The 14219-nt window shown below is 37.6% G+C and overlaps 1 protein-coding gene across 8 annotated transcripts in view; it reads left to right on the top strand.

Annotated features, from left to right (window-relative positions):
• cacna1c (calcium channel, voltage-dependent, L type, alpha 1C subunit) overlaps nt 1-14219 on the top strand; it is a 1063887-nt gene that overhangs the window by 880747 nt on the left and 168921 nt on the right. For all 8 annotated transcript variants that reach the window (XM_051921415.1, XM_051921414.1, XM_051921413.1 and 5 more), the window contains 2 exons: nt 13644-13751; nt 14115-14167. In XM_051921415.1, coding sequence (XP_051777375.1) covers nt 13644-13751; nt 14115-14167 — 161 coding nt within the window. The remainder of the gene's footprint in view (nt 1-13643; nt 13752-14114; nt 14168-14219) is intronic.

Here is a 14219-nt window from a genome sequence, read left to right as displayed (position 1 = left end):
ACAAAACCACCCCACAGACCCTACAAGCGAGGGACGGGACACACACAAAGAGGGGGATTCAACAAGACACAGGAACACAAAAAGAAAGAAGACGCTCGCGCGACAACAATCCTCAACAATCCCCCCCCCCCCCCCCCCCCCCCCACATCCATAAGAAGTCACACCCAAAGCCACATATTCTAAAGTGAACGTCAGCACCTTCACACTAGACAGCATAGGTGTCAGCATTGGTGGATCTCCTTACAATAAAGCATTATTAACCGTTCAACTGCAGAAAAGGAAACATATTAACAGTGACTGCGACCCTTCTTATTACTTATCCATATTTCGGATGCTGAGAAAGAAACAAGTCATGAATACACGGTCACGGGTACATAACGAAAAGGAAAGGATAACAGGAACAAACACACGAACACGAAAGAAACAACAAAATAGACGGCTATGCAGCATAGGTGGATCTCATTACAATAAGGCACTATTAACCGTTCAACCGCAGAAAAGTCTCCATATTAACAGTGAGTGCAATACTCCTTATTACTTATCCATATTTCTAAAAGAAAAAATGTCTCGACTCCAAAAACGCAAAGCTCAACTAAAGCTTCTAACTAATGATGTACCTAAAAGTAAAAACTTTATGAACTGCGTTAGATCCTACAATAGTTCATTTGCTTTTAGTAAATATCAGGCCACCAAAAGGCAATGGCCCATACTGCTTTCCCATATGTGCACAAATACTGCATCGCATTGGAACAGTGCACCCTGAAACAAATCAACAACGCAAATATGCACAAATCTACATCCTAGATCCACATGACGCAAACTATCAATCAAAGTGCTGCATCGCAACAGGCACGGATTCAAAACGAAACACCTCCCGTCTCAGACATACGTTAACGGCAAGGAAGGCTACAACGGGCGTCTCACACAGCACAGGCAAATCGATTACAGCTCCAAAACAACACGTCCCAAATACTACATATGCAACAACGCGCCTCTCAAACGGCACAAGCAAAACATACACCGGGAAAATTCATTCGGATTAATGAATGTCATTTGCAATCATTGTCATTCAGTTCACTTCCCTGAAGAAACAACTGGCAATACAAGTAATACATTTAGACGTTGTTGTCAAAAGGGTCAAATTAGACTGCCTTCTTTACATTCATATACTGAATATCTACAGAAGCTTATAACTGACGATGTACCTGACAGTGAAATCTTTATCAACTACATTAGATCCTACAAATCGGTATCCACTATGAACATTAACGGTGGCACTGCACGTGACATCCGTCTTCAAAAAATGTTGTTTATTGATGAATATACAATGGCATAAAGTCACTTACTCAACACCATTCATAAACTTCTACAAACGTTTATGAATAATAATATTCGATTTGGAGGAAAGGTACTTTTATTAGGAGGAGATTTTAAACAGTGATTAGCTATTCTTCCAGATTCCATGCACTCAGCTATTGTTCAGTGCACCTTAAAATACGCAGACAATTGGCATTGCTTTCAAAAGATACAGTTAGTAAAAAAGATATGATGTCCAGAACCAGATCATAACAATTGCTTATTACAACTGAGAGATGGTACACTCACCAATACAGATGGACTTCAGCCACATATTATTACAATTCCTCAAGCCTTTATCTGCGACGACTTAGGTACAGAGAGATTTGGAACAGCAATCTCATTAGACCAAATGCCCCTTTTAACACAACGCACTATATTGGGTCCAAAAAATATTAATGTGTAAAAAACATAAATACCCAAGTCATTCCATTACTTCCTGGAGAGACACAACTCTTTCTAAGCTCTGACAAAGTTGACTCTGATCACGATAATGACCATCTTCATTGACCTTACAAGTTCTGACCTGGAATTACCTTTTACACTTAAACGGCGTGTACAAAGAAATTTTCCAATAAACCTTTACACTGTGCCACACACTTTATTGTTTGCTTTCTATTTGCATCATCTACACCGTCACACTATTCTATATCTCATTCATACATCACGCTCTTTGTCATTCCCAACACCAGGGGTTGGCGAGCGAAGCGAGCAGGGGGCGGAGCCCCCTAGTTTATATCCAAACAAATCAGCTTCTTCCTAGAGACAAACACGTCTACAGAGGTTTCTGCAGGAACACTCTGGGAAACTCTAAAGGCCTTCCTAAGAGGCCAGATTATTTCATATCTTTCCCATAGAAATAAATTAGAAACCAAGAAAGTGTCAGAGCTAAGAAATGAAATTACTAGAATAGATGAAGAACAAGCCAGGCGTCCAAGTGAAGCTCTTCACAAGAAAAGGCAGGCCCTGCATACAGAACTTAACATCTTAACAACTAAAGAAACTGAACAACTTATTTATAAGTCTAGACAGCATTACTATGAACACGGAGAAAAAGCTAATAAGCTTTTAGCTCAACAAATTCATAAACAAGAAGTTCACAATGCAATACCAGTAATCACCAACAAGAATGGAGAAGAAATCATCGACCATAATAAAATAATGCACACATTTAGAGATTACTATAAGTCTTTATATTCCACTGAGCCCAAAGAAGACAACACGCAATCTAATGCATTTCTGCATAATTCACAAATACCACAAATAGATGCTTTAAGTGCTGAGAAACTAGATAAACCTCTAACGCTAACAGAATTACTAGATGCTATAAAGTCACTACAAAGCGGGAAATCATCAGGCCCTGATGGTTACCCCGTAGAGTTTTATAAGAAATTCTCCACTCAGCTAGCTCCACTCTTATTGGTAACATTTACAGAAGCTAAAGACCACCAAATACTACCTCAAACATTTCGACAAGCATTAATCACCGTCTTTCCTAAACAAAATAAGGACTTGTTACAATGTGCATCATATAGACCAATTTCACTCCTGAATAATGATGTTAAGATACTCTCAAAAATCCTAGCTAGAAGGATGGAGAAAGTGCTGCCCTCGGTAATATCACAAGATCAAACTGGATTTATTAAAGGCCGACATCTATCTTCAAATCTCCGACGCTTGTTTAATGTTATATATTCACCAGCAAAATCAAACACCCCAGAGATATTACTATCATTAGACGCAGAAAAGGCATTTGACATGATCGAATGGAATTACCTTTTCACTGCATTGGAGAAATTTGGGTTTGGCCCGAATATTTGTGCTTGGATTAAACTACTGTATACCAGTCCAGAAGCTTCAGTTTGTATTAATAAAATTTGCTCAGACTACTTTAAACTAGAACGTGGTACCAGACAAAGATGTCCCTTGTCGCCACTGTTGTTTGCAATCGCTATTGAACCACTGGCGGTTCACTGCCGAAATTCTCATCAGATAAAGGGGATTGTCAGAGAAGGACTGGAACAGAAAATTTCTTTATATGCAGATGATATGGTCTTATATATATCGGACCCAGAAAACACTGTCCCTGCTGTTTTAACAGCACTAACAGAATTTCAAAAGATATCTGGTCTTAGAATTAATCTGAATAAAAGTATACTCTTTCCAGTGAATTCATAAGCATATAATATTAGATTGTACACCCTACCTTTTACCATAGCAGATCAGTTTAAATACCTAGGGGTAAATATCACAAGTAAACATAAAGCTCTTTATCAACAAAATTTTGGCGTCTGTATGGAAAAAATTAAGCAAGACTTGCATAGATGGTCAACCCTTCATCTCACTCTAGCCGGAAGAATTAACATCGTTAAGATGAATATCCTTCCTAAACTTCTCTTTTTATTTCAAAACATTTCAATATATATCAATAAATCGTTTTTTAAACAGTTAGATTCAATAATAACCTCATTCATTTGGAACTCAAAACACCCACGTATCCGAAGAGCGATCCTACAAAGACCTCAGGCAGAAGGTGGCATGGCTTTACCTAATTTTCAGTTTTATTACTGGGCAGCAAACATACAAGCCATAAAAACCTGGACACAAATAAATGCACATACACAGGCTTGGTCTGCAATAGAAGTAAAATCCTGTAGTACTTCTTTATATTCCCTGCTCTGCTCTCCAATAAATGAAAGTATATGCGCAAAGCATAGAATTATTCAACTAAAAATTATATATCGAGCTCATCTGTCTCGCTTAAAACTGTCCAAAATGTTTCCAGGCCAGGATCCAACCTGCGAGCGCTGCAACCAAGCTCCTGCCTCACTGGGTCACATGTTCTGGGCCTGCACCAAACTAACATCATTTTGGACAAAAATTTTTAAGTGCCTCTCAGACAGCCTTAGTATCACAATCCCTCCTAACCCACTAACAGCTGTGTTTGGTGTCCTTCCAGATGGACTTGAATTGGAGAAGGACAAACAAACGGTGATTGCATTCACTACACTTTTGGCACGCAGACTTATTTTGTTAAATTGGAAGAATCCTAATTCTCCTCTTATAAGTCAGTGAGAAACTGATGTTTTATATTATTTGAAATTGGAAAAAATCAAATTTTCAGTTAGAGGATCTGTACAAAATTTTTTCAAAACTTGGCAGGATTTAATCAATATTATTTTAGAATAAGAGAATTAACTATTATTGCATTTAACTCCCTTCTCCATCTCTTATTTATATAGATATTTACTTCTCCCCTTCTTTTGTCTAATGTTGCCTTATTAAAAAGCTTAAAGCAATTTTCCTTTAGCTAAGCTCTCCTTCTCAGGGGTGGGGTTTGATTTGTCTTCAAATGTGTTGGGTTATAAATTGATCTGTTTGTATGGAATGATTACAATGAAAATTAATAAAATAAAAATATTAAAAAAAAAAAAAGAATAGTTTCAGTGGTTTTGGAGTTTCACAGTTTTCAGAAAGACCTTCAATTCCTACAGCACAGTTAGTCAGTCTCCAAGCACTTTGTTTCTGGATTTTGTAGCTGTTGCTTTTTCATTATGGTGGATTCCAATTGTTCAACCATTTCATAACCAGTCATGAACATTTGCTTAATGTCTTCAACCTGATCACCAAGTGCTCTAATATTAAAACTTTCTTGCATTTTCTGGTATTTTTTTCTCACTTTTTTCTAGCATGCCTTTAAAGGTTGTTTCAAAGCGATTATTTAAATGTTTCTCCTGGTCTTTTATATCCTGCAGCAGCTTCTCATTTGTCATGTTTATGTCGTTTATATCTTTTCCTTATATCATTTGTGTCATTAGTAACTGTCTTTATATTATTCTTTAGCTCCTTTATTTTACTACTTAGCTCCTTTATATCCCCTCAACCAACCCCCCCCAGAGAGAGAGCAGTAGTTACTGCAGTAATTATTACCTTCAGCATGGACTGTTCATTTTGGTCATCTCCGTGGGCAGGATAGCAAGCCTGGTTGGAGTCAGTGCCACCAAATAGTAAGGCCATTCTCAGTTACAGTGAACCATCTGGAATCAACAAGTTCTTCTGGCCCAACTCACTTGCAGTTTTGCTCGGACTTCTGTCTCGGCTGGAGCCAATGCTGTAGCATCAGGTCCCCAGAGATCTGTTCTTTTGCCTATCTGTTTCAGGTCAGTCTCTGGCAAGGCCGTATCTTAAACTTTCCATTTCCATTTCCCTCTGAGCCTTTTTTCTGCTGCTCATGCTTGTATACACTTGCATACAGTATACTGCAATTAAAGCCCCTTGGGTTGAGTAAATACAGGATACCTCGGGATGGTAGTGTAAAAAAGTAAAGAAAGATAAAATAACACCGCTGCTAACGGAATTCCGCCTCAGACATCCATCTCCCGAAGTAGATGAGACCAACTCCCTATCTAATGCTTTGATGTCTGTTACAGTCCCTTTTGTTTGAGAATAGACTATAAAGCCCACTGCTTTGTCTATTACTGTCAAAGATATGTGCACTCAGTATTAATTGCTTTATCATCATGGTTGGGCTTTGGGGTATTTTGATTGTATTTTTAAACAGTTTCTGCCCTAATTTATCATTTTCAGTATTTTGGGTATTTTGTTTGGTTATTCTGTTTGTTTTGGCACTTCTGGCAAGTTCAATAATGATTTATTTAGATACACTTTTCATGATGTGCTGCTGTGATAATATTAATGTCACACATACGGAACAGTTCAAGATATGTGATAACTCAGATGCAAACTGAGATGTGAATTTTCAGTTTGTGTGTTTGGGCAAGTTACCTATAATAACTGTAGGAAAAGTGAAAATTAATTTCAAATAATCCACCCCAGGGGCAGCAGATTAATGCAGGTGTAATGGGTTGTAGGACCTCTGTTTCACTTTCTGCCTGGGACACTAGAAATATGAAGAGATCTGTACAATTTAAGAGTGAGGTTCATAGATCGTCAAAAGTCTACATTAACAGTGTTGTGATTCGAAACTTGGCCGAAAACTTACTTTCACAAATAACTCAGACATGCTTGCCACTTATTTATAATATACGGATACGGATAATAGAAGATTAATGTATACAAATATATAGATATATACAGTTTTTTTATATAGATATATATGGAAAAAAGACTCAAACTTATTTTTTCTCTCCTATAGAAAAAGGCATGTAACTTATCAGTTCTTTCACTTGGCTTTGGTAGAACATTCCTCTCTTATAGGGAAAGGTATACAACTTATGAATCTTAATTTTTCAATTCAGGATATTAAGATGGTTAGCAGCTAGCCTTTGCTCTGGCTTTGACTAATGCCTACCACACCAAGTTCATTCTCTCAGTGTGTGGGTGCATGCATGTGTGAGGTGGTTGCTCTGCCCTTTCTTACTGGATTTAACTTGTGAAACTCATAATAACCAGAGCTTAACCTTGTGAAGGATATTCTCTTTAGTTACAGTTACACCGATTATTATTATTAATATGGGCAGCCAAATTATTGTCAGATCAAGCTGTAGTGCAGTGAGAGAAGAGCCATTAGTTAGTTTGCTACAAAGGTTATAGGGAGGAATAGAGGTCTTGGCATTAGCTTCTTGGGTGCACATATGCCCATTCTTTTGGTTGACCACTGGTGCAAATTTCTTTCTGTCATTGTTACTCATGCTTAACTTATGAATCTTTGTTGAGAACTTAGTCTTTTTTCAAGCCCGAGAGAGAGATGTCCCTGGCTGTTATATGGTCTAGTATCACTCATCTTATCAGATAAGGCCTCACGCATCACATTCCAAAGGAAGGCACAGTGTGTGGCAGCAGTTCTCTAAGGCAGGATTTGGTTTCTAGACTGGCAAAACATATACTTCCAGTCTATCCTACATAACCTTACTAGTGTATGTGTTGCTACTGGTTGTTTCAGGAGACAATTGAAAAGTCTCAAATCAAAAAATAAAAAAAAAAACAATTTTCTATCCTGTTTATTCACATCATAGTAATGAGTAACCAGTATACAGTAATCCCTCGCTACTTCGCGGTTCACTTTTCACGGATTCACGACTTCGCGGTTTTTTAAACATAGTACATGTAGTAGTATTTCCTAGTCTAAGAACAACAAAACAAGTTCGGTGACTAAGTGCGTTGTAACACTGGGCTGTGATTGTTACATGGGAGGGAGACGACAAATCACAGCTTCCCGCTTTCTAATCGGGCCTGTGATTGGTGCTTTGACTGATGCCTAGATCCCACAGTATCTCTGTGGTGTTATGGGTCCACAGTTCTTCCAGCAAAGGCCGTTTTGTTTTAAATAAATAATCGCCGCGCTCGCGGCTTAGCGAGGGGGCGTGGTAGCTGTAGCGAGCCGCAGGGTGATCTGCAGTGTGGGCGTTTCTCACCTAAGTGCACAGGTGGGAAACTGCCCACATCCATGATTGTTCCTGTGGCTAATGGGCTGCAGCTGCCATGTCCTCCCCGCATATATAGAGAAGCGCGAGCCGGTTAAGGGGAGAGGAGAAGTAAAAGATGAAACGGAAAGATGAAACGGAGGTTGCAGGGGGAGGCAGGAAGCAGTGGAGAGAGAGAGAGAGAGACAGAGAAAAACAAAGTCAAAAATCAATACGTGCCCTTTGAGCTTTTAAGTATGTGAAGCACCGTGCAGCATGTCGCTTCACGAAGCAGCTGCACACAGAAGGTAGCAACGTGAAGATAATCTTTCAGCATTTTTAGACGAGTCGGTGCAAGCGAGTGAGCGAGTGCAGGCTCGTGTGCAGCTGTACAGGTAGCTTGGGTGTATGGCCAACACCCGAGGAGTAGCAGCAGTGGTCGCTCTCGCAGAATATTCTGAAGGGCAAGAGTGACCGGAAGGTGGATGACCGGTGAGGCGAGCCAAACAGCTGTAGCAGGACAGTGTAGAGAAGGTCAGCTGCATTAAGAGCGTCTCGCCTGTTGCAGAGCCCGCATGGGAGAAGCAGGTCAGACGCTGACGCTGTTTTTAAAGACTGCTTTCTGTTGACATTTTAACCTCGTGTTAAAGGATTGTTATTCTTGTGTATTTTAAACCTCCACTTCACAACTGTTTTAAGGATTATTTATTTAAAGATTTACTGAATGCTCTACTGCACTTTGGACAACTGTTTTGATTCTTTTAATAAAAGGGGTTTACTTTACACTGTGCTGTGTGTGAAAAAGAAGCAGCGGCAGCAACTGCCGATCACAATGTTTTTACTGCGCAGCATATTCATCACCATTATCACGTCATATATAGCTACGTGTACTTCGCTATACAGTAAGTGTAAACTTATCTACCAATTTCATATTGCTTAGCAGTTGTCCCTGTTATTAATAGAGTAAAGGGTGGGTTGTAAACAATACAGGGAGGGTTTAAAAACGTCCAAATACACGTTCAATAATTAAATAAATATGGTGTCCCTACTTCGTGGAAATTCAGTTATCGCGGTCGGCCTTGGAACCTATCTCTTGCGATAAGTGAGGGATTTCTGTATATACTGTAGCCCTCAGTGTTGTGCTGGTCCATCACAGGACATGCTCATGCACACAAGACATTCACTCACACTGGACCAGTTCAGAATTGCTGGATAACCTGTCTTGCCCATCTTTAGTATCTGGGATGAAAAACATAATCCCTGGATAAAAGCCTAGTGCAGGAACTGGGGTAATACAGGCATGGAATTTATACCCACAATTCTGGTGGTATGAAGCAGAAGTGCTAACCACTGTGTTTTGATTTAAGGAACAAAATAATACAACTTATTAACAGTGCAAGGATTATTTAGAGTTGATTTATTACATAAGCACACAATAGGAAATATACAAAAACAAAGATCACGTTTGATTAATTTTGGCTCTTTGTTTGTTAAGGAGGGTGCAATGTTTTCAGTTCTTTTTCTGTTTGATTTTTATTCAAAGAATTAAATCCATATTAAAAAATTCATAATCTAGCTATTGAATACTATTACAGTAAAACTGGTGAACTTTTAGTGCTTCCAGCTTGTTGCAATTTAGATTAGCTTTCTTTCTCTCTTGCTACGTCATCCTGTTTCTATGTCTGTTTCTAGAATATCATAGGTAGTCTTGTGGATTGCAGCTGCAGCATCAGACTCATATGAATGAATCTTGCACTTCCATGTTAATGTTTCCTACTCAGTTTACTAAAACAAGAACGTACAAGTTCTAAGAATCTTCCCAGCCTACTGGTTATTACCTTCTGTTCAGTTTTACCAGAAATAACATGTTAATAAGATGAAAGCACTGAAGAATGTGTAGTTAGGTTCATTGGTGATTCTAAACTGGCTTCATGTGACTATGGATAAGAGGGTGAGTGTGGCTGTGTCCATGAGTATGGCCCGATGCCTTCTCCATGACCTTTTTCTTGCCTTATGCCAGGTCCTGTGATAAACTCTGGTCCCCTGTGACTGTAAATTAGATTAAGTTGAGAATGTTAATGTTAATACATTTGTTAGTTTTCATGATGCTAAACTGTAGCCAGCATTAGCATTGAAGAGACAGGTACAACGTAATAATGATATGCAGTTTTGTGGAGTCCCATTTTTGTTGTATTAGGAACTGGATGAAAGTCACATTAAGAGATTTCATTGGCAAACCTTAAAGAAGAGCACCCTTTGTGTTGTGTTCTCAAGATTTTATATTTTTCTCATCACACCTACACATGCACTGCAAAATTCATTCCAATAGATGGTGCATTGCAAACAATAATTACTTGGATTTCAACTTTTCTTAGACAGATAGTACAGTTAGCTGGTAGTGATGCGTGAACCTTGATGAATTCGCTTTGCCTTGAGTTCAGCAAAATCATGCAAATGTTTGCAGACAGTTCTGCAAAATGCATTGAGGTCAATAGGGAAGGAGGAAAAGAACTATTTCTGAGTGGATTATAATAATGCGATGGTCTTTTAAGTGTCCCTGAGGGCTAGGGAAACGTCTGCCGACAATTCTGAAGCGATTATTATTGAACAAATATTTGATCTGGGCTATAAGGCAGTAGTACTAACTACTGCTCCACTGTGCCTCAAACAACAAAAGTTGCAGATGGAACAAATACCACAAATAAAATACAACAAATGGCCACAAATTAGCAATAAGGAAATAAAATTTAAATAATTGCGTCAATAGAGTGCAAGTCTTAGGGCACACATTAGCAAAGACCCAAAGCATTAGCGTTCGACTGGCACCACTGTCTGAAGTCACGATTCCAGGTAGAGTGGGAAAGTCTTTTTTTTGTTTCCCATGTATCTGTGCATATGCTTTGAACTTTCTTCTTCTTCCATCAAGAATAAAGAACACCTTGTAAATAGTGATAAATCTTTTATTTGTATTATTTAACAGCGTGTCTAGTGTTTTCTTATGAGGGTAGGTGGAGGGCTACTTTTAGGCTTGTTTTAAGAGTGTGCTGAGCACATGGCTCATTTACATGCATAATTAGCCTTGCGGTGCTGTGTCGCCAGGGCTCAGTGATCAGTGTTATACGGCCTTTGGCAATACTAGTAATACTACATTAAAAATGTAAATGTAAATCTGGCAGTGTTTCTCAATCTGTGTGGCATTGGGACACATTTTTAGCTTTTTAAGTTCACTGACAACCTACATATGGAAATTGGAAAGCCCCTGGGTTTGGAACAACCATAAGCAGAAAAAACAAATAAGGTTAGACACGTGAAAGATATTTTTGCGGCACTGTTACATGTACGGTTTGGAGGGGCGGTTTTAGTACATTTCAGTAGCTGAAATGGCTTTTTTTTTTCTTTCCTTGTGCTTGCGATACAGAGATGGCCAAGTCAGCAACGATGTTACGGTAGGCATGCGTGAAAGTTCTGAGAATGGCTACTATACATTTGTGATGTCACCTTGGCCTCGCAAAGCATCATGGTGTACTTAGAAAAAAATGTTTGCCTAAGCCAGAAGCTTGGTGAATTTCCAGGAAAATACTCTGTGAACAAGGTCACTGGCGAACACAGCACATTTGCTGCGAAAAACACATTGGCAATATTCACTGATCAACTACTAGTTGCATAATATATGATCAGAAAGATTGATTTTAAAATATATTATTAAAAGTTTCCTTAAAGTTTACTAGTATATTTGAAAAGGTTAAGTTAAAGATACATTATTGCAGTGATGTTTTCAGAGTGGGTCCAGCTAATAAGAACTTTAAAGTATAAAATGAAGTATTTTCTAAGTAAGTTAATACCTTTTTGCAGTTTTTGTTTAATGCTTAGAACACAATTAATAACGGATGTACTAGTTCAGAAAAAAGAATATTGAAGCTTTCTTGTTGTGTCCCTACTAATGCATCCTTTAGAGTAAGGGCACATTTGCTATTAAATGGGGAAGAATGTGCAACAGAAATTGAGTCCCTGAAAACAGTGTTGTATTAGTGTTATAGGCTACAAAAAGATACCTACTACACTACTATAACTACTACCTACCACTACAGCACTCTGTTTATTTTAGGTGCTGTGTTTAAGAGTAGGCACCATTATAGACGTTTTACTGTAATACCGCATATTTACCATACTGCATCATTTTTAAATCCTCATAATTCAATGTAGGGTCACAAGAGCCTATCACAACAACACTGGGTGCAAAAAACGTTATGGTCAAAGATTAAATCTGTCACACAGGAATAGGGTTACATGGTTTACTAGTACTAAAAAAGTTTTAAAAAATCCAACTGTTAAAATGGTATGGTACCAGCAGCTTGTTAATTATGGTACGAGAAATAAATTTTAGTTTTCAAACACCTCGTGCTCAGTCATTTTTTAGCATGATTGGAACTCCAAAGTCACCCAAATTCTTCCCCCCATATCCCCTCTCCAATGTAATATACATATTACATCTAGATGAAATTACCAAGGGAGACCAACCCAAACCAAGAAAACTTTGAGCAAATATATTTATATAGGCACACTGGAAACTAAAATTGGGAAAACGCTGCATCTCTTCCCCCATGCTTCTCGTATTGACTTGTGGAGTGCAGTTGAACAGGAAAGCAAGTGTGTTTGTGGGCAGGTGGGTATCAGTTGTTTAGTTCGGTATCATTTTGGTACTAATACTGAGATTCGAAAGTTGGTTTCAATACCAAAGTCAAAATTTTTGTACTGATTAAGCACTACACAAGAACCACATATTTAATCAGGGATACCTGTATACTAAGATTACCTGCCAGTATTTTATTTTAGTAAAAACCATGATTAATTGAAAGCCACAGTTTTAAAACCACAAAGTCACCCTCTGGATGTTAGGTGTTTAACTGCGAGTGTTTAAATTAATACAATAACGGGAAGACAGGCAAAAATGTAATAGAGGGTTTTCATGCAAGCTTTAAATATGACAATCAATGGAGATTATTGAAGTGCTAGTGAGAAACTTGCACAAAGCATGGGATTAAAAGTTGAATGATAGTTTTACAAGTACTTGTTTAGCTACGTTGCTCACCAGAAGTTTAAAAGTGTGTTGAACATTTAATTTTTATCATTCTGACAGTAGTGTCTAGAAGTAGAAATGGATGTTACCGAGTAATACACACATTTGATTGCTAGCTCTTTTGATATAAAGGCTTCTGCACTCACCAGATGCTCATCAAGATTTTTTTTTTTTTTTACTGCTTTATAATGTCAGTCCACACATGTATGTGTTCCTATACTACTGCAATTATGGAGGCATATGGACAAAGTTCAGTCACTGAATTTTCATCAGGTTATGTTTATGATCTTTTACAGAATGCTGTCTTATACCTAGTGTTCCATGATTAAAATTCATATCACCTCCTTTGTCTAAATAATTTCTGTGTATTGTCTGACCTTCAGTTTCCTTTTAAGCAGACAGCCAACAATGTCTAATGAGAGTAATGTGAGTTTTGTAAGAATTGTGGTCTTACGGTTTTTCTGTTTGTTATGAGTTGCTTTAACCGTAATACAGAAGCTGAAGATATATACTATGACCCCTTGAAGCTTAAGTGTAAATGCCCAAGTCTCTTCAGTAGGCCTGTATTCCAGTATTCACTACATTCATAAATTTTTAAATTGCATATTTAAGACAGCAAGTAAAATTTGTTGTAAAGAATCTGTGTCAAGATTAACTGTGATTGCCTGTCTAAAATACATATGCAAACCAAATCACAACGTTATAATTAAGTTCATTATCTTATCCAGAAATGAATGATAATGAGTATGCACAATGTTACTGGTTCTTAATTCTATTTATGATACTATTCTTTCAAATAAGAATTTTAAATTAAAGAGTGTTCTTGCTGCATGCTTTCTCTTCCATAGCATGTTGTCCAGTGTGTTTTTGTGGCAATCAGGACCATTGGAAATATTGTGATCGTTACCACGTTACTACAGTTCATGTTTGCCTGCATTGGTGTCCAGTTGTTCAAGGTAAGACAGCAAAAGGCTTTAATAGAAAATTACTTTGCTCAGTAAAGATATTATGCAGGATAACTCCTAGAATTTATTAGTATAGAGTTCTGATTTCAGATAAAAATTCATTTGTTAACTTTTTTGTATAAAAACTTAAGATGTTTGTCAACTGGGGAGGTCACTTTTGATATCCAGTAAAATGCAAGAAGCAAAGCATCACCAATATAAAATTGTTCTAAAATATTTATTGTGTATAATCATCACTTCTACTCCTATCATTGGACTGTACATATAAAATTCACAGTAAAATCCTTCTTCAAGAATTTGTTTTTGTCTTTAGCCAAGAGTCAATATTTATGTAATGAAGTATCTTCTTTTTAGGGGAAATTCTACAGCTGTTCAGATGGATCAAAGCATACAGAAACTGAGTGCAGGTAAAAAGTGTTTTTTGCTATATATATATATATATATATATATATATATATA

This window comes from Erpetoichthys calabaricus, chromosome 18, assembly GCF_900747795.2.
Source record: "Erpetoichthys calabaricus chromosome 18, fErpCal1.3, whole genome shotgun sequence".
NCBI classification, from domain to species: domain Eukaryota; kingdom Metazoa; phylum Chordata; class Cladistia; order Polypteriformes; family Polypteridae; genus Erpetoichthys; species Erpetoichthys calabaricus.
This window is presented reverse-complemented; position numbering and strand designations above follow the sequence as displayed.